This window comes from Sapajus apella, unplaced genomic scaffold, assembly GCF_009761245.1.
Source record: "Sapajus apella isolate SASKATOON/1434 unplaced genomic scaffold, GSC_monkey_1.0 scaffold2, whole genome shotgun sequence".
NCBI lineage: Eukaryota > Metazoa > Chordata > Mammalia > Primates > Cebidae > Sapajus > Sapajus apella.
Window position 1 is genome coordinate 83594687 of NW_022436942.1, and position 26233 is coordinate 83620919.

General features: G+C 42.3%; 1 protein-coding gene across 1 annotated transcript in view; it reads left to right on the forward strand.

The window, feature by feature from the left end:
* Positions 1-26233, forward strand: part of TMEM132B (transmembrane protein 132B) — a 452449-nt gene that overhangs the window by 157258 nt on the left and 268958 nt on the right. The window contains exon 2 of the mRNA XM_032244022.1: positions 723-1614. Coding sequence (XP_032099913.1) covers positions 723-1614 — 892 coding nt within the window. The remainder of the gene's footprint in view (positions 1-722; positions 1615-26233) is intronic.

The following is a 26233-nucleotide window of genomic DNA, read 5'->3' on the forward strand; positions in this document are numbered from 1 at the left end:
ATGTCCTGCTTTATATGAGGACATTTGTGGTAGAAAGGCTAAGTAACTTGCTCAAGTTTGCTCAGTTAGGAAGTGGCAAAGCCAGGATTCAAATCCAGCCGCCTGGCTCAGCACATATGCTCTTAAATGTGTTTGTTTGCAACTCTAAATGAATGTCCTTGTAGACAAACCTTTGTGCGTTCTCGTTGGTAATTCGGAAGGAGAGATTTCTAGAAATGGGAACACTGAGCTTCAGTGTCTTTTCAGTAAGAATTGTAGAGATGTCATCATGTCCACAGAGATGTCACTCAGAGAAGTGATAGAGAGCAGCGTGAGTATCAGAGTAGTAAGATACAACACGTCACATGCAATGGTGCAAGGCCTGATGGGTAGACCTGGTGGGTGTCTGTGGGGTGGATGAACAACGATGTCCATGATCTTTTGAGTTTCTGATTTTGCACAAACAGCAGAAGCAATGTTTTCCCTTTAGAGAAATAACTCGAAATAACCCAGGACTATTGGATTGGTGGTAAATGGTGTTCCTTCCCACTCTGTGCTGTCTTTTTGGGAAGATCCCGAGGAACGTGCTTTATATAATTACAGGGCTTTCAGTGTGATGGGACCTGGGGGAGAAACAGTGGCCAGTGGGCGGTTTGTTGGGGAGATGGGTGGAGCCTGCATTGCATTTATTCCATTACATCTCAGAACACGGTTTTATTCTTTTGCTTTCCTTTCTTGTGCAGTGACAGAGAGTCGAGGGATTGTGGATAGCCTGCAGAAGTTCTCCTCGCTCCCGGCTTACCTCCCCTCAAGCTTGCACATCTCCAATGCAGAGGAGTCCTTCTTCCTCAAAGAAGCCAACCAAGATCTCACGAGGAATGCCAGTCTGCAGGCCCGGGTGGAGCCATTCTTCATCTACCGAGCCAGGACACCCCCTATTATCAATGCCAGCTATGGCCCGTTTTCCGTGGAGAAGATGATCCCCCAGGAGCTCTTGTTGACATCCACAGCCTTTGGAAACATGGACAAGTTTCCCTTCAACTGGAAGTTGAAATCCCACATCCTTGACAGCTCCATCTACTCCAACAGACCCAAAGTGCAGACCTTGTTTTATGTCACTGGCATGGGCTGGGATGACAGCGATCTTACTGAAGATCTACCCTGTGTCAAGATGTTTGCTTTCCCTGAGGCCAGGGAAGTGGCAGCCAGCTGTCGGCTGCAGGGGGCCCCGGGGCTGTGTGTGGCTGAGCTGGAGCTGCTGCCTGAGTGGTTCAGCTCAGGCCTGGACCTGGAGCCAGAGGAGGAGATCCCAGCCCTGCTGGGGGGAACTGCGATGGAGCTCTTCTTCACGCTTTACCCAGCCGATAAGGCTGGCCAGTGTCCTCTGGAGGAGGAAGGCAAGTGGGAGAACAACATCCACGCGGGCCTGGAGAGCCCCCAGCAAGCGTTTCCAGCCCGAGAGAGGATTGGGAGTGTGGTTGTCTACCCAACCCAAGATGATCTGAAGTGGTCCCTGGTGAGCTTGGATGAGAACGTCGTCATCTCGGTACCCCTGAATCTGGTCCGGGAAGGGGACACGGCCACCTTTTTGGTCTCTCTGACCAGTAGCTCTGTGGCAGACCAGTTCACTCTTAGGTAAGAGGCTTTGCCAGGTGGGGTGGAACAGAAACCAACTCTTGGTAACCAATGAATTGTCAATTAATAAAATGGGTGTTGATCATTTGCTGAGTATGGTCAAAAATAAGTGCAGCTGGACATTAGTTAAAGTGAAAACAGATTTTATTCAGTAACTACAGACAGTACGGAAAGAGCTGAGCTTCATTACAATTTGTACAGAGGTGATTTGCGTGTTTTAAAGGGAGAATGAAGGATGGGGAAGAGTGGAGTCTCCACAGAGCCAGAGAAGCGACATAGTACAAAGGGTTGGGCAGCATAAATGCAATGAGGCCTGCTGTGTCTACTGGCTGGCAGTTATCAAAGTTAGCACTTACCCTCCCACAGAGGCTGGGAGACAGAGGCCCTGTCCTTCCTGCTGATTCTGTTTCAGAAGAATGGTTCTCAGGTGCTTGGGAGAGACGCTTCTTAGTTGCAAGAGACAGATATTTACAATTGTAAGCCCTTTCTTGTAAATGCCGTAAGAAAGGGAGGTCGGGGGTATCATCAGGTGTACCTTGGCTGGAACAAACAGGAAACCCCCTGGCCATGCTGAGCTTTTAAGCAGGTACTATGAGAGGTGCAGACGTGATCCTAGGGACACAGCCTTATGCTGCTAGAAGCCGTGCTAGAGTTTGGTCAAGTTTCTGAGTGTGGGGGTTTGGATGGAGTTGCCATGTGCTGAGAGTTCTGCAGTTTTCAGTATCCTGTGTAGTGAGAGATTCAAAACATGAAATAGAGACCCACACAAGACAATAGACCAGGGGTCAGAAAACTTCTTGAAAGGGTCACATGGTAAATAGGCATCATGGGCCATGTAGTCTCTCTGGTGATGATTCAACTCTGCTGTTGCAGGATGCAAGCGGCCATAAATGAATGGGCGTGGCTGGGTTCCAATAAAACTTCAGATACAAAAGCAGAGGACTGAATTTAGCCCAGGGGTCATGGTTTGCCAACTCCTGCAGTATGTGACCGTGTCGAAGCTTGGGTAGTAGAGACCATGAAGTCCGCAGGAATTCATGGGTGAGAGTTGTGTGTGTTGCAATGGACAGAGAATGTTTCCTTTTGAGCTAGATCTTGAAGGATGAGTGGAATTTGGGGGCAGAGAAAGAAACAGTTCAAAATTGGGGGAACAAAGTCCAGTCAAGAGACTGAGACAACATAAGTATATTAAAAGCAAGAATTTGATATAAAGAACTGTTAACTATGTATAAAGAAAATGTTAACGAGGTAATTGAGAAGTCAAGAAGGCAGTACTGAGGTACTGGGGAAGAGGCAGCTGCAGAAAGCAGCTAGCATCCCTCCAGCTGGGAGAATAAGGGAAGAAATTAAAAGTTTCATAAACTTGGAGCTTGGCGCAGGGATCCTGCAGAGCAGAAACTGAAACCCCTGAGAAGAGGGTACAGGTTGTGCTGGTGTCACCAGGGCGAGGAGTCATAACACTGGTTCTTCAATAGTTGGAGATACTGCAAACTGGATTTATTTGCCATTGTGGAAGTGAATTGCAGCTGCTGTCATGAATCAGCAAGGCTGGGTGCCATTCAGCAGAACGAGAAGCAAATAGGAAGCCAATGGAAAGAGGAAAATTCCTTCTCCCACCTTCCACCTGCCAGTCTCCTTCTAGCACCCCCTATTGACAGAATAAAACAGGGCTCCTGCTGGCATCTATGTTTTCTGAAAGCTCCCCCAAGTAAATCTGTTGTGAAACCAGGATTAAATACAGCTGTTCTGAGGGCAGAGTTCTAGACTGTGAGGTTCAAGGGCTTCTTCTTCAGGAAGGCTTTAAAAGCTCTCACACGATAGTCTGATCCTATCCATACCCTGTTTGATGTGTCAGGCAGAATCCTACAATGTTGCATGTCGGTGGAAACCTTGTAAATGAATTTCAACTTCTAAATATATGGAAAGGCTTTCTAAGATAATTTCTTTCTCTGAAGTAAAGAATTCTTTGTTAAAATGAGTCAGCAGCCTCTATCTGTATGATGAAGATTTGGTTTTAGGATAGCTAAAAGTAGGAGACTTCTATTTTGTTGTTTCATTTTTTTTGAGATGGAATCTTGCTCTGTTGCCCAGACTGGAGTGCAGTGGCATGATCTTGGTTCACTGCAACCTCTGCTTCCAGGGTTCAAGCGATTCTCCTGCCTCAGCCTCCCGAGTAGCTGGGACAACAGGTATGCACCACCACGCCCAGCTAATTTTTGTATTTTTAGTAGAGATAGAGTTTCACCATATTGGTCAGGCTGGTCTCAAACTCCTGACCTTGTGATCTGCCTGCCTTGGCCTACCAAAGTGCTGGGATTAGAGGTGTGAGCCACAGCTCCCAGCCAAGTAGGGGACTTTTATGTGCTGGGGGGACAAGCCTGTCTTTTCCTGATTTTGCTCTCAAAAATATCTGGATATCTGTAGGAGACAGTGGTGGCTTTGCCATATGCCGGTTGTGTGCCCTTGGGCAAGTTACTTAATCTCTCTGGACCTTAGTTTCCTCATTGGTATGATTGGGATAATGATGAGATCTGTCTCCTGGGGTGGTGGTAAAGATTAAATAAGTTATAAAGTTCTTAGAACAATGGCAAATTGTGAGTCTTCAGTGAATGTTAGCCTGTGGTTGTTTCTCTGGAACTCGGGAACTGGGTATATACATTCCAACATAAGCAAGCTTTGCTTTACAGATGAAAAGGGGAATTCATTGTGAGTCCGGTGTGGTCCTTCTGATCCTGACTGAGGCTGATCATGCATTTTTGGAGTTGCACTTGTTCAGATGCCCACCAACAGGATTCCAAGCCTCTGGCAGATCCCAACTGGATTTTGTAGCCTGGAAGAAGCCAATATTCTGTTTGGAGTCTTTTGATTTAGCCTTTGGCTGTTACTAATTCAAAACTTGGTATAGATTGGAAGGGGTGCAGTGGTCTAAAACAAGTTCTTGGCTCTCACAGAAACTAGAGAAGCCTGAAATCCAACTGCAGAGAGATTATTTTAATATAAGGCAGTGTCATATGCTTGCTTGGACAAGCATGCTTGGTCCAAGAATGGCCAAGGGATGGCTTCATTGGCCCTGCGTTTCAGCACTCCCTCTGCCATGGCAGACATTATCAATCAACTGTAGCACTTCAGCACATTCTCTGCCACAGCAGACACTACCAATCAACTGTAGCACTTCAGCACTCCCTCTGCCTTAGAAGACATTGAGCCTGCCCATTCAGGCAGCCCCTATCACTGCTGTGGGGACTGGCACATAAGACTGAACTTATTTGCCACTCCTGGTATAGAGAGAATATTTTGGATGGGAAGTTAGAGGAAAAGGAGGGCAGATGGTCTGGTGGTGAGCAAAGCCTTGGAGTCTGGCTAGGAAAGGTATTTCAGGCCAGGCAATGGCATACACAGCATTAGCTAACACTCATTGAGACTTAGAATGGTTCAGCCCATGTGGTAAGTTCATTACATGAATTAACTCATTAAACTCTGTCAACAAGCAACTCAAAAAGGCAAATACCATTATTATTCCCATTTTTTTTGAGGTACAGAGAGGTTAAGTAGCTTGTCTTGGGTCACACAGGTAGGGATTGGTTGGTGGGAACCCTGGTGATCTGGCCCTACAGCTTGTGCCCTTCATCCCCACAGCTCACTGCCTCTAACAGACAAGGAGAGGCACCAGCTGCACCCCCAGCTGTGTGTGGCCCAGTCAGGCCAGAACTACGGGTTAATTTAGGGAAGAGGAGATTCATTTAGGGATGAGACTGGAAGAGGACCCAACATCCAGACTGTAGAAAGCCTTAGAGTGCTATCTTGATGGTAATTAGAAACCTCTCAAGTAGTTTTCTTTTTTCCCCGAAGAAGTTAATTTTAGAGCTGAAATGGACTCTAACTCTGACTTGGCCTTGAAAAATCAAGCAGCGAACTGTCAGCCTCCTAGAAACAGCATCCCTGGGGCCTTTGGAATTTGGATAGTGCCTCTGCAGCCCTCCAGCAGCTTCTTCCTTTAGGGAACCCAGTAGGATTTTAGATTCTTACTTGGCCTTTGGAGTTAAAGAGACAAGGAGAGGGAGAGGAGCAGAGGAGGCAGTCCAGTCAAAGGATGTTTCCAAATCTTTGTTTAAACTTTAGTTGTGGGGCCTTGATACTTACCTAAAGGAAAAACATTTACTCAACAGTTTGTAAAACTGGTGGCAGTAGCCAAATTCAGCTCATAGATGTGTGCCCTATTTAGCCCACCTGACATTCTTTAAAATATTTAAGAGAGTTGCCAACTTCTAACCATTGGGAGATTTTATGTACCATTTTCTTTGAAAATTTTAAAGGTTTAGCAACTGAGCACTTGCTGGTTATAGTTAACCCCCTTTAGATGCATTATAAATTGTCTAGTTCACCCCAGTCTCCACTACTCCCTTTTGTCTCACACCTGGCCCATTTCGCTCACATATGTCACCCGTCTGGCTTCTGAGGGTATTTGAATTTTGAAACCCTGAGTCAGTACTGGGATAAAAAAGGATGCAGTGCTAAAAAGGGAGTTTGGATTTGAATCTACAGAGGCAGGCATTGCCAATTCATTCATTGTGTGTGTTTGTGAGAGTCAGAAGTGACCAGGGGGTGTATCACAGGGAGTGAAGCCACCCTCCATTGTTGCTGGCAGTACACAGTGGATTAGTTAACTTCATGTAGAGCACTTAGAAGAGTGCCTGGCACACTGTGGGCACACCAATGCTCTTATATGCTATAATTAACATGTATTCATTGATACTGTTAATTCATACTTTTAAATTATTGTGTGTACTTGTCCCGGGTTCTGCGTTTACCCTTTCTGTACATTGCCTCACTGTGTTATCACAGCCAGCATACAAGGTAAGGACTAGTCACATCCATGCTATGGATATGGAAACTGCAACTCTGAAAGGTGAGTGGTTACCTGAGGTCATGCATTGGAGAAGTGGTGGAATTGCGATACAGGCCTGCATTGTGTGAGTTGAGAGCCCCATTTTAAACCACTCTTCTGGACTCTTCTGCTTATCGGGATGGGGACTGATCTTTGTTCACTATTAAAGCTCTCTGGGTCAGCATTTAGATTACTTTCCGAGCTTTATTTGGCAGCCAGAGAAAAATGCATTGAAATTGTGGAAATAAATGAAGACCCTCAAATGAGAACAAACAGAGGAATATTTGCTGAGAGCTTATTGTGTCAGTGGGGGTCGGCCACCAGCACTTGCATTGGCAGAGACTCAAAGGCAGGCAGAGGAGTGAGAATGTTTCAGGTATGCTTGGGTTGGAGGGTTTTGGCCTGGAGGAGCTGGAGGCAGGGTAGCTAGAAGCAGGAATCTTATGCATGGGCTTGGAAGCACATTTGACTTTCTCTGGTTGGCCCTGAGTTGGAAGCAGAGGCAGAAAAGAGAAGAGCTGGGAGCTGTTGACCGGGTTCTGACTATTCTAGGCTGATGCTGCAATGCGTTTTGACTTCTTGGCTGCTGCAAGGTGGAGGGTCAGAGTTTTATTGTTATATGTTGTCTGGCCATTGTCCCTTTGTACATTCAGTCTCTCGAAATAAGGTCCTGTTCTTAGGCCTAAGGAAATGTGTTATTTCCCAACTTAACTGATTGTCTGTTTTAATCATGTCTCTTATGAATGAAATGTGACACATTTCATTCTGGCTCAGATGAGGACCCAGATCAAAGTGTGAATGTGCACAAGATTTGCTGAGATCTAATTTCAGAGCTCGAGACACATGGAAAAGAAACAGATGTGTATCATTCCACGTGCTATGCTGCTATTTCAGACTGCACGTTGTAGAGGGGCCTGTTGGAACAAAAGATAGATTCTGTGCAGCATGAGCAGATACAGCTCACTCATGCCTTGAAAAACCTTTCAACAAAGGGTCATAAAGTGGAGTTTGGAGGGGGCTGAAGTTGGGGTAATTCTTTCCTACCCTCCCAGGAAAGTTTGAAATATTTTAAAATTCTGCCCCCTCTAAATATCATATCTCTGGGACTGAGAGAGGTCCTGGGAAATGTCACCTCAGATTTATTAAAATAGGGTTTTCTCAGTCACACAGAGAGCCTCCTGGGCTGACCTTTCAGCGTCTTAGACAGTGGAGCCCAGTGGTTAAGACTGTGAACTCTGAAGCCAGACTGTGTGGGTTTGAATCCTGGCTCTGCTATGTACCAGCTGTGTGACCTTGGGAAAGTTACTTAACTTCTTTTGTGCTACAGTTTCCTCATCTGTAAGTGGACACAGTTTACACTTTAAGTGACTGTTTATGAAGTGGCAACTTTGTGTTTGGGTCAGACACTTCCTTTAACTTGGAAGCCACCTTCCTTATGGGTGTTCAGGCCAAACACCCAGTAACTGTGACTTATTCTCCCTGTTCTCTGACACTCCACAGCTGAGTCATCAGCAAATCCTGGGGTTCTTCCTCCGAAACATCTAGACTCTATCTACCTCCTCTGCTATGACCCAGGTCCAAGCCAGCATCTCCTCCTGGCTGGACAGCTACAGGAGCCCCCTTAAGTTCTCCCTGCCTCCATTTTTGCCCCTGTAGTCTGTTCTGGAGTAAAGGCCCAGGACGCCATGTTGCCTACAAGGCCCTGCATGGTCTGTACCTGTTATCTCCCATGACTTTTCCTTTCCCTCCCTCAGCAACAGCCATGCTGGCCCACCCTCTGACCTTTAGGCATGCTCCCACCCAGAGCCTCTGTACTGGCTTAAATAACTCACCCTCAGCTTCCTACTTAATCCTGTACCCCCACCCCACTGGGCCCCTTGCCGTGTCCTGATTGACCTCCTTTATATGTGTTAATTACATAAGATATAATTGTTTATTGTCTGCCTTTTCCTGCTAGCAAGTGATCTCCGTAAGGGCAGGGACCTTGTCTCCTGTATTTCTGATGTATCTTAGGGATCTAGAACAGTGTCTCCCACATAGTAGTGCTCAATAAATACTTGTTGAATGAATGAATGTACCCTAGGTATTGGGAGACATGGTTCCCAGATAAAGGGAACAATGACATTGAATGAATGAATGGTCAAGATTGTATGAATTCATGATGTAAATACATAACAATTTCATAAATATTGAAAGTTAGGATATGTACGGATGCAATTCTGGCAGAAGTTTCCTCCTACCTATAATGTGATAACCACTTCATCACCTCTAATTAAACAATGGGCTATGTCAGTGCATCCTAAACTTGAGTAATTCATACACTGTCTTTGAGTTTTTTTGGTCCTATCAGATAGCAACATGTGCCACCTTCATAAGTTAAGTCATGTATGTGTGCCTTCTGTGCAGTTATTATTTACTCTTTTTCTTTAAATCAAATCACTTTTTAAAAGTTCTATGAATGCATTTGAAAAGGAAACAACATCTGCTACCATAAATGGAAACCAGTATTACTTGTTAACATGAAAGTGTATTACAAAAATAAATTGACATAAAATAGCAACAACAGAAAACAGTGCCATGAAGTTCTGAGTAGGCACCACTACCTGCCAGAGGCCATCGATGTGTGGCCTGGTCTCTGTAGAAAGAAGAAGAGCATGTGCTACAGAGAGGCCAGGGCCACAGCGAGTCACCCCTTGGAGTCCTCAGAGGCTTAGAGGAGACCTTGATGGGGATGTTCGTCTCCCTCCAGGACTCAATGTTGTTTAAAGCCACACCTGTGCATCAGGACCATCTGCAGACCCAGGACCCACGTCATGCCCTGAGAAACCTGGCTGATATTGGCTTTCTCATCCATGAGAAAGCAATGCAGTCTTAGGTGCACCCCAGGCATCACCTTCTGGTCAGCCTCAGTCTCCCTCTGTGTTCTTCCGGTGCCCTGGAGGCTGCCAGCTGTATGTAGTGGTTTTTGATTGTACAAGTGTTTTGTGGTTGCCTATTATATGTGGCACATCTTTGGTTTGCCCTCCTAATTTCCTCTTTTCTTTTGAAATCAAGCACCCAGGCTCCCATCCCTAATCAAGTTCACACACTCGATGGGGGGAGACAGCAAACACACAAATAAATAGAAATATACACAATTAAAACTCATGCTAAGCACCATGAAGGAAACCACAGAATGTAAGACATTTACATTTCATTTCACGTCTTTTAAAATTTTTTAGTTTTTTATCTGGAATCCTTTTAGACTTATGGATAAGTCTAAAACTTCAGTTTCCCTTAATGCTAATATCATATGTAACCACAGTACAAATATCAAAACTAGGACATTGATGTTGGTACATTGTCATTGAACAGACATTCTTAAAAATGGCCAGCTGTCCCGCTGGTATCCTTTTTCTGCTCCAGGACCCCCACAGCATAGGGTTGTTATATTCTGCTTGTCTTCTTCATTCTGTTCTTTACTCTTCTTTTTATATTTTTGTCTATGACTTTAACACTTTTAAAGACTGCTGGCCAGTTATTTTTGAGAAAGTTTCTCAGTTTGGGTCTGTCTGGTGTTTTCTCATGATTGGATTGAGGGTGTACATATTTAGCCAGAATAGCAGTGAAGTGCTCTGCCCTCCTCAGTGCACCGTATCAGGAGGTACCTGATGTGTCTTCTCAGCAGTGGTGGCGAAGTTGGTGTCTGCCCACTTTCTCCACTGTAAAGTTACTGCTTCCCCCTTTGTAATTAGTAATAACAACATCTGGGGAGAGTCTTAGAGATTACACATATATCTTGTTTTGCATCATCCTTTCGCTCAGGATTTTGGCATCCATTGACAATTCTTGCCTTGAATGCAGTAATTTCTAAGTGAGTGACTTAGAAGTGAATATTATAGAAGAATCTTGGCTCTTTCTGATCACTTCTTATTTGAATTTATATTGTGAGGCAAAGTAGCAAACATAAAAGCCGTGTTTGCTCATTCCTACTTGCCAGCATAATTTCACAAAACTCCTGACTCTGTAATGACGCGCAGCTCTCCGGAAGGATGCTTTAAAGACAAAACAGGATTGAGCACACGGCCCCCACATCTCTTGCTTGAGTCACTGCATTTCTTAATAGATAAATGATCCTAGTCCTTGCCTTTTCCTGCACATAAGGTAACATCTGACAGGTTGAATGTGCTTCTACAATCTATACCCAGATGTGCTTAGTAATCCATAACCAGATGTATTTCTACACCCAATACAATTAATAAAAATTATGCAAATATATATTGCAATTTTATTATGTTTTTTTCCAGTCTATAATACACTTTAGCACTGTTAAATATGTACTACTATACAGTATATAATATATAATATTCTTATAATAATCCTGTTAAGATGTTATATTGGCTACAAAAAAGACAATGTCAAAAAAAATCCAGATCATATTAGTAAAAAAAAAAAGATATGATCCAAAAAGTATTTTCTGATAGACAAATATTCACTCAGCTCAGTGCTCGTTCCTTATGGCTACAACTAAAGATCGTGACCTTCCTAAAAAAATAACCTCTCTAACTACATGAGACAATTAACACTGGCTTTATAAATACAAGGCAGTTGATTTATGACCAAAAGAGAAAGCTGGTAAGAAAAATAACAAATGTGAACAGCCATGTTTGCTCATTTCTACTTGCTAGCATAAGTTCATGAAACTCCTGACTCTGTGATGACTTACAGCTTTTGGAAAAAATACTTTTAAAAACAAAACAAAGCTGGGCGGGTGGCTCATGCCTGTAATCCCAGCACTTTGGGAGGCCGAGGCCGGTGGATCACAAGGTCAAGAGAGAGAGACCATCTTGGCCAACACGGTGAAACCCCATCTCTACTAAAAATACAAAAATTAGCTGGGTGTGGTGGCACGCATCTGTAGTCCCAGCTCCTTGGAGGGCTGTGGCAATAGAATCTCTTGGACCCAGGAGATGGAAGTTGCAGTGAGCTGAGATTGCACCACTGCACTCCAGCCTGGCGACAGAGTGAGAATCCATCTCAAAACAAAACAGAACAAAATAGAACACATGGCCCCCACATCTCTTGCCTGAGTCACTACATCCCTTAATAGATAAATACTCCTAGTTCTTGTCTTTTCCTACATGTAAGAAGATAACGTCTAACAAAGGGATTTTACTTCTGCAATCTATAACCAGATAAACTTTAATAATTTATCACCCAATTTACTTTTACACCCCAAACCTTGAAGTAATTTTACACACAGTGAACCTCTACAATCTATATATAAATTATAAAGTAAAACAGTGTTTCAAAACAGTCTGAAACAACGTCTCCAAGAGACTCCTCCTAGAGTCTTCAATAAGACTGTAAATGAAACTGATTTTAATTCTTTAAAAACCTAATTTTTTTCTTTAGTCAACAACATAAAGAAGTGAACTGGTAGCAATTAGACATCACATTAGAAATCGTTAGACTTTTCCTGCCTGGTGCTGAAATGAAGGGAAGTGACGGTCTGTGTGCTCAGGGGGTCTGGAGGGCTTTGGAGAAACAGACGTTCTTGACCTGGAGCATTAACTAGCAATGCAAGGTATGGTCTAAGTCCCTGAGGAAGTGGTGTGGGTAGAAAGTGATGTCAGGTAAAGGTCATCAGTGCAGTCCACAGGGGTAAATCAGGGCAGGCCTCCTGAAGGAGGAGGCTGTGCAGGATGGGCAGGTTTTGGATTAAAGGAAAATAGGAGAGGGTGTGTGGGTAGGGCAGTATGATCAAAGAATCTGGTATGTCCAGAAAGCTCTCGAGAGGCAAGTTTTCTGAGTGATTAGAGTCAGTGAGGCTTGGGGTCAAATCTCAACTCCCCTCCTTACCGGCTCTGTGACCTTGCACATGTCACTTCACCTCTCTGAGCCTTGCCTTCCTCTCCTGTATAGTGAGAGCAGTAATAGCACCTGTCTTTTGGCTGTGAAGAGGAAATGAGATAAGGAAGCTACCAAGCCTCGTGCCTGGGAGCAATTTGACTGTGATGCTTGGTGCCAGTCTTAGTGGTGTCTAAGTGGATTCTGGAAGCTGCCTCAAGGACACACTACTGGGACACACTCACTGCGCAGCTCACCCTCAGCAGTGGCTTCCCCCTGTGCACCTGTCACAAGGTTCTTAGGTGCATTGTCATCACTCATCCTCAGGACAGTTCTGCAAGTGACCGGTTCCTCCATTTAGAGATGAAGAAACAGGCTTAGAAATGCTAAGTCACTTGTCCATGGATCACACGACCAGAAAGTGATAGAACCAGGACCCCAACCCAGATCAGCCCACTTCAAAGCTCAAGCCTCTCTCAGCATCCCCCATTTCAAATGTTAATACTCTTAATGCTTAGTTTTTACATTAAAAAAAAGAGCCGCCTATTTCATAAACATTCCCCTTGTGGCAACAAGAGTTCAGGCTTTATTAGTCTCTTTTCCTGACTAAAACTCAGATTTCCCTTGAGGAAACTGTGCAGAGACACAGATGCTCTGAAATCTGCAACCTAGGAGCCCAGATCAAATCGAGAGCTTAGAGCTTAGATTTTGGTAGAACTTGGAAATGAAGACAGGTTAAGTGTTTCCCAAGCCAGCTGTAACCTGCACCTTGTGGTTAGCTGACACTAGTTCCAAATGTTATTTGCTGCATTTAGCGAGCCTGTTTCCATTAATTAGAACATAGTGCTTACCCCCCAAATCTGCCTTGTTTTCTCTCCCAGTTGCATTGAAGTCTGTGAGCTCCGATAGGGGCTGGTAAGAAGTGAGTGTAAATTTCAGATGCTTGAAGAGTCTGTGCACAGAAGTAGATTTTTACCTGAGCTGATATCTCAGATCACAACTTTGGAAAATTGGAGTATACCTAGATTATGATGGTGGCCAATAACTTAGTGAACACATAGTTTGTACCAACCCACACTTAGATGTGCCATGGCTTTAGCCCTTGCAGTAATGCTAGGAGGCTGGAATGATTGTTTTTAAGCCTGTTTTACAGACGAAGACACAGAGCCTGTGTCTCTGCCTGCCTGCACCCACTCCCAAGTGTGTGGTGTTTGTGGCAGGGCTACTTGTCCGTAAGTGGCTGGGGCATGACCTTGGCTGACCTTGGAAACCAGCATCAAGACCCTTCTTTCCTTCTCCTGCTCAGGGCTACGCTGTGCCTGGGTGCTGACTCCCTGATGGAAATGCTTGCAGGACAAGGCTCCGTCACACCCCTGATACTGAGTTCTCATTCTACAGTTATACTCTCTTTGTACTTACTCTTTGTTCTTTTGGAGTCTATCCCAGTAACTTCATTTCAAATGACCTGGAATATTGCCTTTAAAAGAATAAGTCCCAAGGAGTTTTATACATGCCCTGGATAATATATATTTTTCATTGTGGTAAAAAACAGTTGACATGAAATCTACACTGTTAACACACTTTAAAGTATAGTACAGTAGTGTTAACTCGATGCACATTATTGTATATTAGATTTCTAGAACTTGTTCATTTAGCAGAACTGAAACTACACCCATCACATAGCAATGACCCGTTTCTCCCTGCCTCTGGCTCCTGGGAGCCACCTTTCTACTCTCTACGTCTGTGTGTTGAGTTTGAGTCCTTTAGGTACCTCATAGAACAGGAACCATGCAGTATTTGTCCTTCTATAGTTGACTTATTCATCTATGACTTTTAAAACCTTAATTCGAAAATACACAGGTAATACTGTAAAAAAATAAGCTGCAACAATACAGACAAGGCCACTGTCCATGTTGACAACCCCCTTCTAGTCCTGGTCGCTTCCGAGGGGTAGCCGACTCATTTACAGTTTAGTGTTGAGCCTTGAGGAGCACTTTCTCAGGCCTCATTCTTTTTATCTGCTTGAAGAGCTCTCTGGTAAGTTAATTAGTCATTCCCCCATCGGCGGGCATTAGGTTGCCTCCAGTTTTTCACTGGTACCTCAAGTAGCGCTGCAGGAAACATTCTTGACTCTGCCGCATTGAACACAAACAAATATTTCTCTGGACTCGAGGCGGCAGGGTAGAGTGGCTCAGAGCTTGGAGCCTGGAGCCTGACTGCTGGGTTCAAATCCCAACTTTGCCATTTATAAAGTACCAGTTTTAAACTTAAGAGTAAATAAAGTTAAAAAATGCAGTCTCAGTTTAATAAGGGTCCCCAGTGTTGCCAACCGCAGGGTGCTTCACCATCCCATGCTGATCCTCACAACCCTGCTCATACGTCTGTGAATAGTCCCTTCACGAGACCTTCTGAAGCCCGGATGGGTACAGTGGTGTGTTAGCGTAGCAGTAAGGAAGGAAGCTGCCTGGATCCAGCCTAAACCACCTGTAAGGCTTTGCATGATGTTTCCCAGGCTGAGAGTGAAGATCTAGGGGCAAGCAGTGTGGGTCTGCCTCCCCATTGGAAATTTAACCCTGTAAGATAGAGCTGGCAGTTTTCAGTGCCTAGTAGTATTCTTTGGGCCTGAGTGAAATGGAGTTGGTGGCACCCCTAGGATTTTCTGTTCCTTGTGTTTCAGACTCAGAATATTGAGTGTGTGTGTGTGGCAGGCACTTTGCTATGTGCTTTTATCCTGTCCATCGTATGTACTTCTTTTCAGTGATCTTCAGAGGTAGCAGAATGAACATCCTTACCTGTTACATGAGGAAACTGAGGCTTAGAAACATCGGTGACTTCCTCAAAGCCACAAAGCCAAGAAGCTAGGGTTTGCACCCAGGTCTTTCTATGCCCAGAATCTGGGCATCTCACTCCTATGCTGGCCTTAGGCCACATCTTGAGATGGGTTAACAGAAATATTTATTAAAGGAAAATGGATAAATGAATAGCTACATATTTATACAGATGAATACTCTACAGATATGAAAATGAATTCATGTCTCCATTCTTTGATACATCTCCAAGATTTAAGGCTAAGTGGAAGAACAAAGCAAATTATTAGCTCATACCTACAGCAGCATGCAGTTTAAAACATTCAGTATATTAATAATTCTAGTTGCTGTAGATAAACACATTCCTGTTTGGTCAATGCATATAATATAGGTGGACGTCATAAACACCAGCATCAAGGGACTGGTCATCTCTGGGAAAGGACAAAGGTTGAAGAGCATCTGGGGAACTTCAACTGTATCTGCATGTTTTATCTGTTAATCTAGTTGGTGGGAGATATGGGTGTTTATTTTATTATTCTCCATACTCTTTTACATATTGGAAATATTTTATATTTTTCCCCATATTTTATTTTGAAAAAGTTTAAACATGACAAAGTTAAAAGAAATGTATAGTAAGAATCCGAATACCCACTACCTAGATTCCACCATTAATATTTTACTGTTCTTGCTGTACTACATAGCTATCAGTCCATCTCTTCATCCCTCAATCCATCTTATTTTTTGATGTGTTTAAAAGCAGTTTGCAGAGGTTTCTTCACTTCCCCATAAATAGTTCACTATGTACATTATTATCTAGAATTTGATATTCATGTGATTTTGACTGGAATTACATTGACTATGTAGATCAATTTATGGAAGATTACCATTGTAACAGTGTCGGGTCTTCTGATACATGAACATGGTATATTTCTCTATTTATTTACATCTCCTTTGATTATCTTCAGTGATGCTTTGTAGTTTTCATTGTACAGATCTTGCACATTCCTGTTACCTTTATTTCTTAGTATTTTATTTTTTAAACATTGTAAATTGACTTGATTTTATTTTCATTTAAAAATGTTTTGTTGCTGTAATATAGAAATATAATTGATTTTGTTGTGTACTGAGGTTATATCCTGCAATCTTGCCAAATTCACTTATCTGAATCTTTATATTTAAAGGGTGCCTCTGGTAGACAGCATACTGTCGTGTCTTGTATTTTTATCTATTGTGATAATCTGTGTTTTAATTAGTGTGCTTATTCCATTAATATTTAATATGTAATTTCATTAATGTGCTATTCTACTAATATTTAATGTAATTACTAATGTTATTAGATTGGGGGTTACCACTTTATTATTTATTTTCTCTTTTTCTTTGTGTTATTCCTCTGTTCTTCTTTTCCTGCTTTTTTGTGCATTATTTGCATACTTTTAAGAATTCTAGTTTAACTTTTATATAGGCTTTTTAGCTGCACTTTCTTGCATTATATTTTTAGTAGTTACTTCAGGGATTACCATATACATGCTTAACTTTTCACAGTCTATTTTGAGATAGACTTTGCATAAAATGTAGATAGTAGGTCCGTTTAACCACCCCATGTCCTTGATGTTAAAGTTATTTTGTGTAATTACATAGATATATGTTAAAAACCCTAGAAGAGAATATTATAACTTTTACTTTAAATAGTTATGTGTGTTATAAAGACATTAGGAAGAAAAAGTCATAGTAGCCTTTTGCATTTATCCAGATTTTGCCGTTTCTGACACTCTTCATTACTTTCTGGGGAATCTAGGTTTTTATTTGTTGTTATTTCCCTTTAGCGTGTGTGACTTCTCTTGGTAAGTTTTTAAGGACTTAGTTCCCGGCAATAACTTCTTTTGTTTCCTTTATCTGAAATGCTTTATTTCATTTTTATTTCAGAAGAATTTTTTTTTTTTTTTTGCTATTTGTAGAGTTCTGCGTTGGCAGATTTTTTTTCAGCACTTTAAAGATATTGTTCTACTTGATTTAAAAAATTATATTACAGTTGTACTTATTTTTGGGCACATATGATATTTTGATACATGTATACAATGTGTAATTATCAAATCAGGGTAATTGGCATATCCATCACCTCCAACATTTCTCTTTTCTTTGTGTTGGGAACATTGTAATTCTCTTTTAGCTATTTTGAAATATACAACAAATTATTGTTAACTATAATTTCCTATACTGTATTATTGAATACTAGAATATTTTCCTTCCATCTAGTGTATTTTTGTACCAGTTAATCAACATCTCATCCCTCTCCTTCCCACCTCCCTTCCCAGCCTCTGGTAACCTTCGTTCTACTCTCTACCTCCAAGAGACCCACTTTTTATTTAAGCTCTCATATGTTAGTGAGAACATAAGACAGTTGTCTTTCTGTGCCTGGCCTGGGTTATTTAACATTTAACACAATGGCTTCCACTTCCACCCATGTTGCTGCAAATGACAGGATTTCATTCTTTTTATGGCTGAATAATATTGCAGAGAGAGAGAGAGAGAGAGAGAGAGAGAGAGAGAGAGAGTGTGTGTGTGTGTGTGTGTGTGTGTGTGTGTGTACACAGCACATTTTCTTTATTCATTCACCCATTGATGGACACTTAGATTCCGTATCATGGCTACTGTGAGTAGTGCTGGAGTAAACATGGGAGTGCAGTTATCTCTTTGATATGATGATTAACCACCAACAATGTACGAGTGTTCCTCTTTTTCAGCATCCTCACCGGCATTTGTTATTATTATTATTATTTTTTTGTCTTCTTGATGATGCCATTTTAACTGGGGTGAGATGGTGAGATGTGGTTTTGATTCCACTTACTTTTAACCTCCATAATTTCTAATAAGAAGTCAGCCATTAATTTAATTATTCATCTGTAGGTAATGTGTTGCTTTTCTTTTGCTGCTTTCAAGATTTGCTCATCATCTTTGCCTTTTAACAGTTTAACTACAATATGCAGAGGCATGGCCTTTTAAATGTTTATCCTGCCTTGGGTTTGTTGTGTAGTTAAATTTGTACATTTATGTCTTTTATCAAATTTGGGAGAGTTTCAGTCATTATTTATTAAAATATTCATTTCTGCCTTATTTTCTTACTCCTCTGCATCTGAAATGTCAATTACACGTATATTAGTCTGTTATCATCTAACAGTTCTCTGAGTCTCTGTTCATTTCTTTCAGTCTTTTTATCTCATTCATTTTACATTGACTAATTCTATTGATTCATCTTCAAATTCACTGATTCTTTCTCCTGTCATCTTTTTTGTGTATTAAGCCCACTCAGTGCAATTCTACTTTTAGCTATTGTAGTTTTCAATCTAGACTTTCCATTTTGTTCCTTTATTATCATTTCTGTTTATTTGCTGAGTTTTCAAGGCTTTTTATTCATTAAGAGCATATTTTCTTTTACGTCACTGATGACAGTTATAATTAGCAACTTTAAAATGCTTTTCTGATAATTCCAACACCTGTCATCCTCAGGTTGGCTTCAGTTGATTGTTTTTCACTCCTGAATGGATCTCATTTTTTAAAATCTTCATATTTTGGACAATTTTTTTATTGTAGCTCAAATATTATGACTATTTAGTTGTGAAGACTCTGGATTCTTGTTTTTGGTTTTCCAGTGAGTGTTGCTTCTTTTGTTTCAGCAGGCAATTAATTTTGTGATACTCAAACTGCAAATCTCTTTCTTGCATCATAAGTACAATCTCAGTACAGACCTTTTGTCTTTAGCTGACATGCTTTGCAACTGATCTGCATATGCAAGATTCAAGATTCAACCAGAGATATTGATAGGTCGCATTTGAGCATTTTCTCTCTCTCTCTCCCCCATGATTTTCTCATCTCTCTTTAGCTGCCATCTTGGACTCAGTCCCGTGGTTCCCTACCTCCCAACCCCAACTGCATTTTTTTCCCCATGGTTGATGCTGTCCTACAACAATAGGAGGAGGTATTGATGCACCCTACAAAAATAACTGCATTATTCTTCAGGCTAAATGTCACAAAAATGGGAGAAATTCTTCATTAGAGTGGGTCTTTGATTATGGACTCCCCTCCATGATCTGCTTGTTTCTGTTTATAGTGCCTTTGGATAGCTACTTTAAAAATTATGTCTAGAGTTTACATAGGACCAACTCAAATATCTCACTAAATCATTAGCAGAAGTAGATTGAATTCATTTATATTTAATGTAATTATTGATGTGATTGGATTTAGGTCTGCTATTTGTTTTTTATTTGTCTCATCTTAGTTTTGTTCCTCTATTCCTTCTTTCTTGAGTAATCTCTTGTGTTAATCGAGTATTAGTTTTTTATTTTAGTTATTCTCTTGGCTTTTGAGCTATATCTGTTTGCATGTTTAAGTGATTGCTCTAGGGATCATAATATAGATCTTTAACTTTATCACCATCTAATTAGAGTTGACATTTTATTTCTCTAGGTAAATATAATTACTTTACCACAGTATAGTTCCATTCTCCCCATCTTAGTGCTATTGTCATATATTTGATATCATATATATTTTGTTTGGGCACTCTTAAGATGACAGGTATTTTGTAGACTATCTCTTAATTCGGGTTTGTCTCCTGTCTCCTCATGATTAGATTCAGGTTATGCATCTGTTGCATGAATGCCACAGAAATGATGCTGTGTTTTCATTGCATCCTATTAGGTGGTGCATGATTTTAATTTCTCATTACTGTTGATATTCACTTTAATTACATAATTAAGGTGGTGTCTGCCAGTATTTTCAACTGTAAAGTTGCTGTTTTTCTCTTTGCGGTTAATAAAAATTTTGTGGGGAGTCACTGTGTGACATTGTATACACATTCCATTCCTCATCAAATGTTTAATTTATTGATTGGTTAATTTACATTCGTATGGAGTCATGGCTTGCTTTTATTGCATGGATTTTCCCAGTGGGAAGCAGCAGTGGAAGACTGTAGGTTGGGAAAGGGTAGCGAATGTAGAAGATTTCCCCCTGGCTCTGCTTCCTGATATGTCTTTGTCAGAGGCTGCATATCTTCCATAGCTTTGCTCCTGTAGGACACATGCTCCTCAGGAGTAGACCCTGCCAGGAATTAGCTCCCACTGGATGGTTCTAGTTCCTGGGCTTTTAGGTAACAACATTTCTTCCTTGTGTCTTGCTTGGAAATACAATTTTAGGTGTGTTTGGCAGTTTGATAATAATGACTGAAGCCTTGGGAAAGGATGATTTTTTTTCAGTAAAAATTATGAGAAGAAAAAAGAGCTTATGAATGAGTCCTGAAGGATGCAAACATTTGATAGGTTGATAAATGACAAAGATGAGACCTCAAAATACCAGCCAGAGAAGTGGAGAAATCAAGAGAATGTGACATCACACGAGCCAATGGAAGAGACTGAAAACCACAGAAAGTCAACAAAGTTGAATGCTGCTGAGAGATGAAGCAGGGGAAACGAAAATTATTCTTTGCATTTTTATCTGTGGAGGTCACTGGTAACTTTAATAAGATATTTAATGGGCTGGGCATGGTGGCTCATGCCAGTAATCCCAGAACTTTGGAAGGCCAAGGTGAGTGGACCACCTGAGGTCAGGAGTTCGAGACCAGCCTGGCCAACATGGTGAAACCCCATTTCTATGAAAAATACAAAAATTGGCCAGGTGTGGTGGTGTGTGCCTGTAGTTCCAGCTACTCAGGAGGCTGAGGCAGGAGATTCACTTGAACCAGGGAGGTTGAGGTTGCAGTGCGCCGAGATTGTACCACCACACTCCAGCCTGGGTGACAAAGTAAGACTCTGTCTCAAAAAAAAAAAAGATATTTAATGAACTCCTGGGAATAAAGCCAGACTGGAGGGGCTTGGGGGTGCGTGATCTGTGAAGCTGATCCCTGTTGGGGCATAAGATCAGCTGCATGTGGTAGGAACCCCAAAGGACACTGAGGTCACCAAGACAGGCATCTGTTTAAGGAAACGCAGGAATCTCCACAGGTAGGTACTGGTTTGGTGGATCAAGAATGTTAGAGCATCAAGGATTTTATGATTATCTTGTTATTTCCCTGATTGTCACAAGATAGCTGCTGCAGTTTTAGTCATCACATCTACATTTCACTCAGAAGGGAGAAAGGAGAGAGAGGGGCAAAACACCATGTATATCCGAGTCTGCCCTTTAAGGAACGTTTCTGGAATTGTCAGCCAACATCTTTTGACTATTGCTCAATGGCCAGAACGGTTTTCACAATCAAGCCCATCCTGTGGTGAAGTGGGGAATTGTAGGTACTTAACTGGGCATGTGGGCAGTCCCTTCTCTCCCATATCAGGGCATTCCTTCTTTCTTTTTTAAACAGATACGGGGATCTTGCTCTGTCACCCAGGCTGGTCTCTAACTTCTGGACTCAAGCGATCCTCCCACCTCAGCCTCACAAAGTGCTGGCATTATAGGCATGAGCCACTGCGTCTGGCCTATATCAGGGTTTTCTTGATACGGAAGAAATGGGTAATGGATATTGGATGAGTAATTAGCATCATCTGACACATGCGACTCAATGGAAACAGGAAAGACAATGTCTTTTCACATCATTCCCACGTTTGATTGGTGTATTAGTCAGGGTTCTCCAGAGGGTCAGAACTAATGGGATGTATATGTATATACGAAAGGGAGTTTATGAAGGAGGTGTGACTCACGTGATCACAAGGTGAAGTCCCACCATAGGCCATCTGCAAGCTGAGGAGCAAGAAAGCCAGTAGTGGCTTAGTCAGAGTCCCAGAACCTCAAAAGTAGGGAGGCTGACAGTGCGGCCTTCAGCCTGTGGCCAAAGGACTGAGAGCTCCTGGCAAATCACTGGTGTAAGTCCAAGAGTCCAAAAGCCAGAAAGCCTGGAGTCTGATGTTCGAGGGCAGGAAGCATCTTCACAGGAGAAAGATGAAGGCCAGAAGCCTCAGCAAGTCAGCTTCTTCCACCTCCTGCCTGCTTTTCCTAGCTGCACTGGCAGCTGATTGGATGGTGCCCACCCACATTAAGGGTGGGTCTTTCTGAGTCCATTGACTCTGAGTCAAATGTTAATATCTTCTGGCAACACCCAGATACATCCAGAAACAATACTTTGCATCCTTCAATCAAGTTGACCCTTACTATTAACCATTACAGCTGGGAAGAGACAGGGAGGAAGGAGGGCATACTAGGGACCTGGGGTGTCAGGGGATTCTTTTCTCTAAAGCTGAGAGAATCTTGTGCAGTTTAAGTTATAAAGTGATGCTCAGAGTCCTAGTGGTAACATGGGGCTGTTGTCCAGGGGCCTGAAAACGCTCCTTTGTGTACCTTGCGGGTTTCCAAGACACAATTATGCAACCACCTTTCTTTTTACCACCCATTTTAGAATAACAGAGAATTTTATTTAAAAGAAAAATATGTAATTGTGTGCACAGTACATCTGCTGTGTGTGAGTAGTTTATGTGGAGCTGGTTCAGTTTGTCTGATCAATATTTTGCCCTCCAATGACTTATGCAGTAAATAATTATAGGGAAATTCAAACAGAATTCAAAGGGACAGTATTGGTACTAATGTAAGATGCAAGCTGCAGTTCGTGATCTTTTCATCCTCACCAGTGGGGTGTTGTTTGGTAAGAATTTAATCAGATTTTCTTTTAATACAATAGAAGCATGGCATACCATTTCTCCCTCTGTTAGATCTATGTGTCATCTATAATTTTAAGGTTAGATTTAATTTTTAATTGGATTTCTTCCTGTCTATGTGATCTAAATCCACAAAACTTTTTACAAGAAATTCAACATGTACTTGTCTTTGGTTTTGAGAACTTTATTCAAACTTGTGATCTAGCATTTATCCCAGTATATTTTAGTTAAGTGAATTTATGTCAGTCTCTTTGATAATGAGCTTCTTGCAGACAGGGATTGCTGACTTGGCAGAGCCTGTGTCCCCGGCTGGAACTGGAAGTTTGCTAGAGCTCATAAAGTATCCCTTGAGTGGAATTAAACTTGAAATCCAGAATTAGCAAACTTGCCACTTACCTCCAGGATCCCCAAGTAGTGATTTTTCTTCACTTACGGCAATGCAGTTGCATCTGCTACTTAGTCAGTATATTGGCGGCTTCCCTCTCAATGGGAAATCAAAACCTTTTCCAGTTCTTATGCCCTGTTAGGTTTAGCCAGAGGAGCTTTTTGCCTGCCCCTGGGGGTGCAGCATCAGGATCAGTGTTAAGAGATGTTTTTCCAGGGGAAAGAAGTCGAAGTAAGGACACCCATTTTGCACTAGTTAGGATTACCATTGGTGATACTTTGCACAAAGTACTTGAAATTCTGATTGGGTTGGAAGCAGAAAGGCAGCTGAGAAGTAAAAAGTTCCCTTTTCTGTTACAAATGTTCAGTGGTCTTGAGTGTGATCAAAGGGCACAGGGCATAACAGGAATGAAATGAGTAAAAGGCCAAGCTTTTTTTTTTCCCATTTATTTATTTGATTGCATTTTAGGTTTTGGGGTACATGTGAAGAACATGCAAGACTGTTGCATAGGTACACACGTGGCAGTGTGATTTGCTGCCTTCCTCCCCATCACCTACATCTGGCATCTCTCCCCTTGCTATCTCTCCCCAACTCCCCACCCCCCACTGTCCCTCCCCTATTTCCCCCCAACTGACCCCAGTGTGTAGTGCTCCCCTCCCTGTGTCCATGTGTTCTCATTGTTCAACACCCGCCTATGAGTGAGAACATGTGGTGTTTAATCTTCTGCTCTTCTGTCAGTTTGCTGAGAATGATGGTTTCCAGGTTCATCCATGTCCCTACAAAGGACACAAACTCATCGTTTTTGATGGCTGCATAATATTCCATGGTGTATATGTGCCACATTTTCCCTGTCCACTCTATCATCGATGGGCATTTGGGTTGGTTCCAGGTCTTTGCTATTGTAAACAGTGCTGCAGTGAACATTCGTGTGCACGTGTCGCCAAGCTTTTAAAGATGTTCATGACGCGCCACCCACCTCTCTGATGTCATCTCCCACAGCGTTCTGGCCGCACACACCGTCTTTTCTAGGCTCCTGGAACCCACCAAGCTCACTCCGGTCTCAGGGCATTTTCTTTGTTTCCTTTCCCTGGAGTGTGCTTCCCTTACGTGCCTGCAGGGCTGGTCTCTCCTTGCCATTCATGGCTCACCTTGGATGTCCCCTTTTCCCCGACCATCCCTACGTGGTCCTCTATGGCAATCCAGGCCCCATTATCCAGCCAATTTTCTTCAAAGCACTCATCACCACCTGAAATAAACTAAGTTGTTTATTTGTGCACTTATTTGCCATCTGTTTCCCCGACATTAGAATGTCAGCTCCATGCAGGCAGGGACATGTATCCCTGGTGCTAAGAACTATGCTTGGCTTATAGCTGGGACTCAGCAGATGGGAACCACAGCCTTTACATCTCGGATTCAGCAGTTCACTTATGTGGCTTGGTGCCTGCCAGGGGCTGAATTTTGTCCCCCAAAGTTCCTGTGTTGAAGCCCTAACCCCCAGGATCTCAGAATATGACTACATTTGGATATAGGGGCTTTAAAGAGGTAAACAAGTTAAAATGAGGTCATCGGGGTGGGCCTTAATCTGATTCCTTATAAGAAAAGGGAGATATGTGAAGACACAGGAAGAAGATGATCATCTGCAAGCCAAGGAGAGAGGTCTCAGAAGAAACCAACCCCACAGACACCTTGATCTTGGACTTTTGGCTTCCAGAACTGTGAGAAAGTAAAATTTTTGTTGTTTTACGCCCCCACACCCCACTCAAGTCTGTGGTACTGTGTATGGCAGCCCTAGCTTCCTTTAGCTTCCATTACAAAGTATCAGGGTGATGCCCTGCAATAGAAAGTAATGAAATAGCCTTTCAAGCCATCAGCTATTATTAATTCAGAAGTTTCTTAATGTTCCTTATCCTCGTCTCCTCCCCTTATCCTTGTCTCCTCCCCTGTGCCTTCTGTTTCAGTATCAGTTTGAGTCTTTTAAGGGCACAGGTTGTTTTTTGTTTTCCATTTTTTTTTTTTTGAAATCAAGTCTTGCTCTGTCACCCAGGCTGGAGTTCAGTGGCGTGATCTTGGCTCACTGCAACCTCCACCTCCTAGGTTCAAGCGATTCTCATGCCTCAGCCTCCCAGGTAGCTGGGATTACAGGCATGCACCACCAAATCTGGCTAATTTTTCTATTTTTAGTAGAGATGGGGTTTCACCATGTTAGCCAGACTGGTTTTGAACTCCTGACCTCAAGTGATCTGCCCACTTCAGCCTCCCAAAGTGCTAGGATCACAGGCGTGAGCCACCGCGCCCAGCCAAGAGCACAGGATTTTACTTTTGGAATGGATTTGTTTGTTGGTGCCACTGCTTGGCAGATCAGCGATGCACAAGAATCTTGCTCGCATTTTAGATTTCCTCTTTAGGGATGTTCCTTTGGGATTGAAGCTACGGAGAACATTGTTAGCACAAAAGAAAGGGTTATTACCAAGACCCCTGACTCCCTGAAGTTCTCTCTCTGGAGGCTCATTCTTCTTAGAGTGGAGATGACTTTCCATTTAAATTCTCTGGGAGCACAGGGCCTGGATTCTCATGGGAGTCTGTATGGTGCAGACCTCAACTTGACTCACCCACGATCATGTTTTTTCCCTTATTTAGATATAGAAAGTGGCTGATTTTAACTAGGAATTAGACAGTCCCTTGAGTCTTAGATGTCTCCTGCCAGGGTTCAACTTGAAATGGTGTGGCTTGCACAGGGAGATTTCTTAAGGGTTTCTCTGGGGGTTTCAGCCAAGTCTTCCTAATGCAGGTTTCCTTGCAGAGATCCCTCCTGCCCCACCCACTTCTCTATCTTTCTTGCCTAAACTTACTTCTGCTTGGCAACCTTGTATGTTGATCAACTTGTATCCCTTGGTGCTTACCAGCTAATTGCAAGTATGTGCTGTTAGAGCAAATGGATAGAAAAAGAGACCATTTGTGGCTCGAATGAGAAATGAGAAAGCGTGGATATTTCTAGTGCTCCATACAGAAAAAAAACACAAAAAACAAAACCCTCAATTTTGGTGGCTTCATGTTGCAGAAAAATATTGAGAGTTAAATTTCA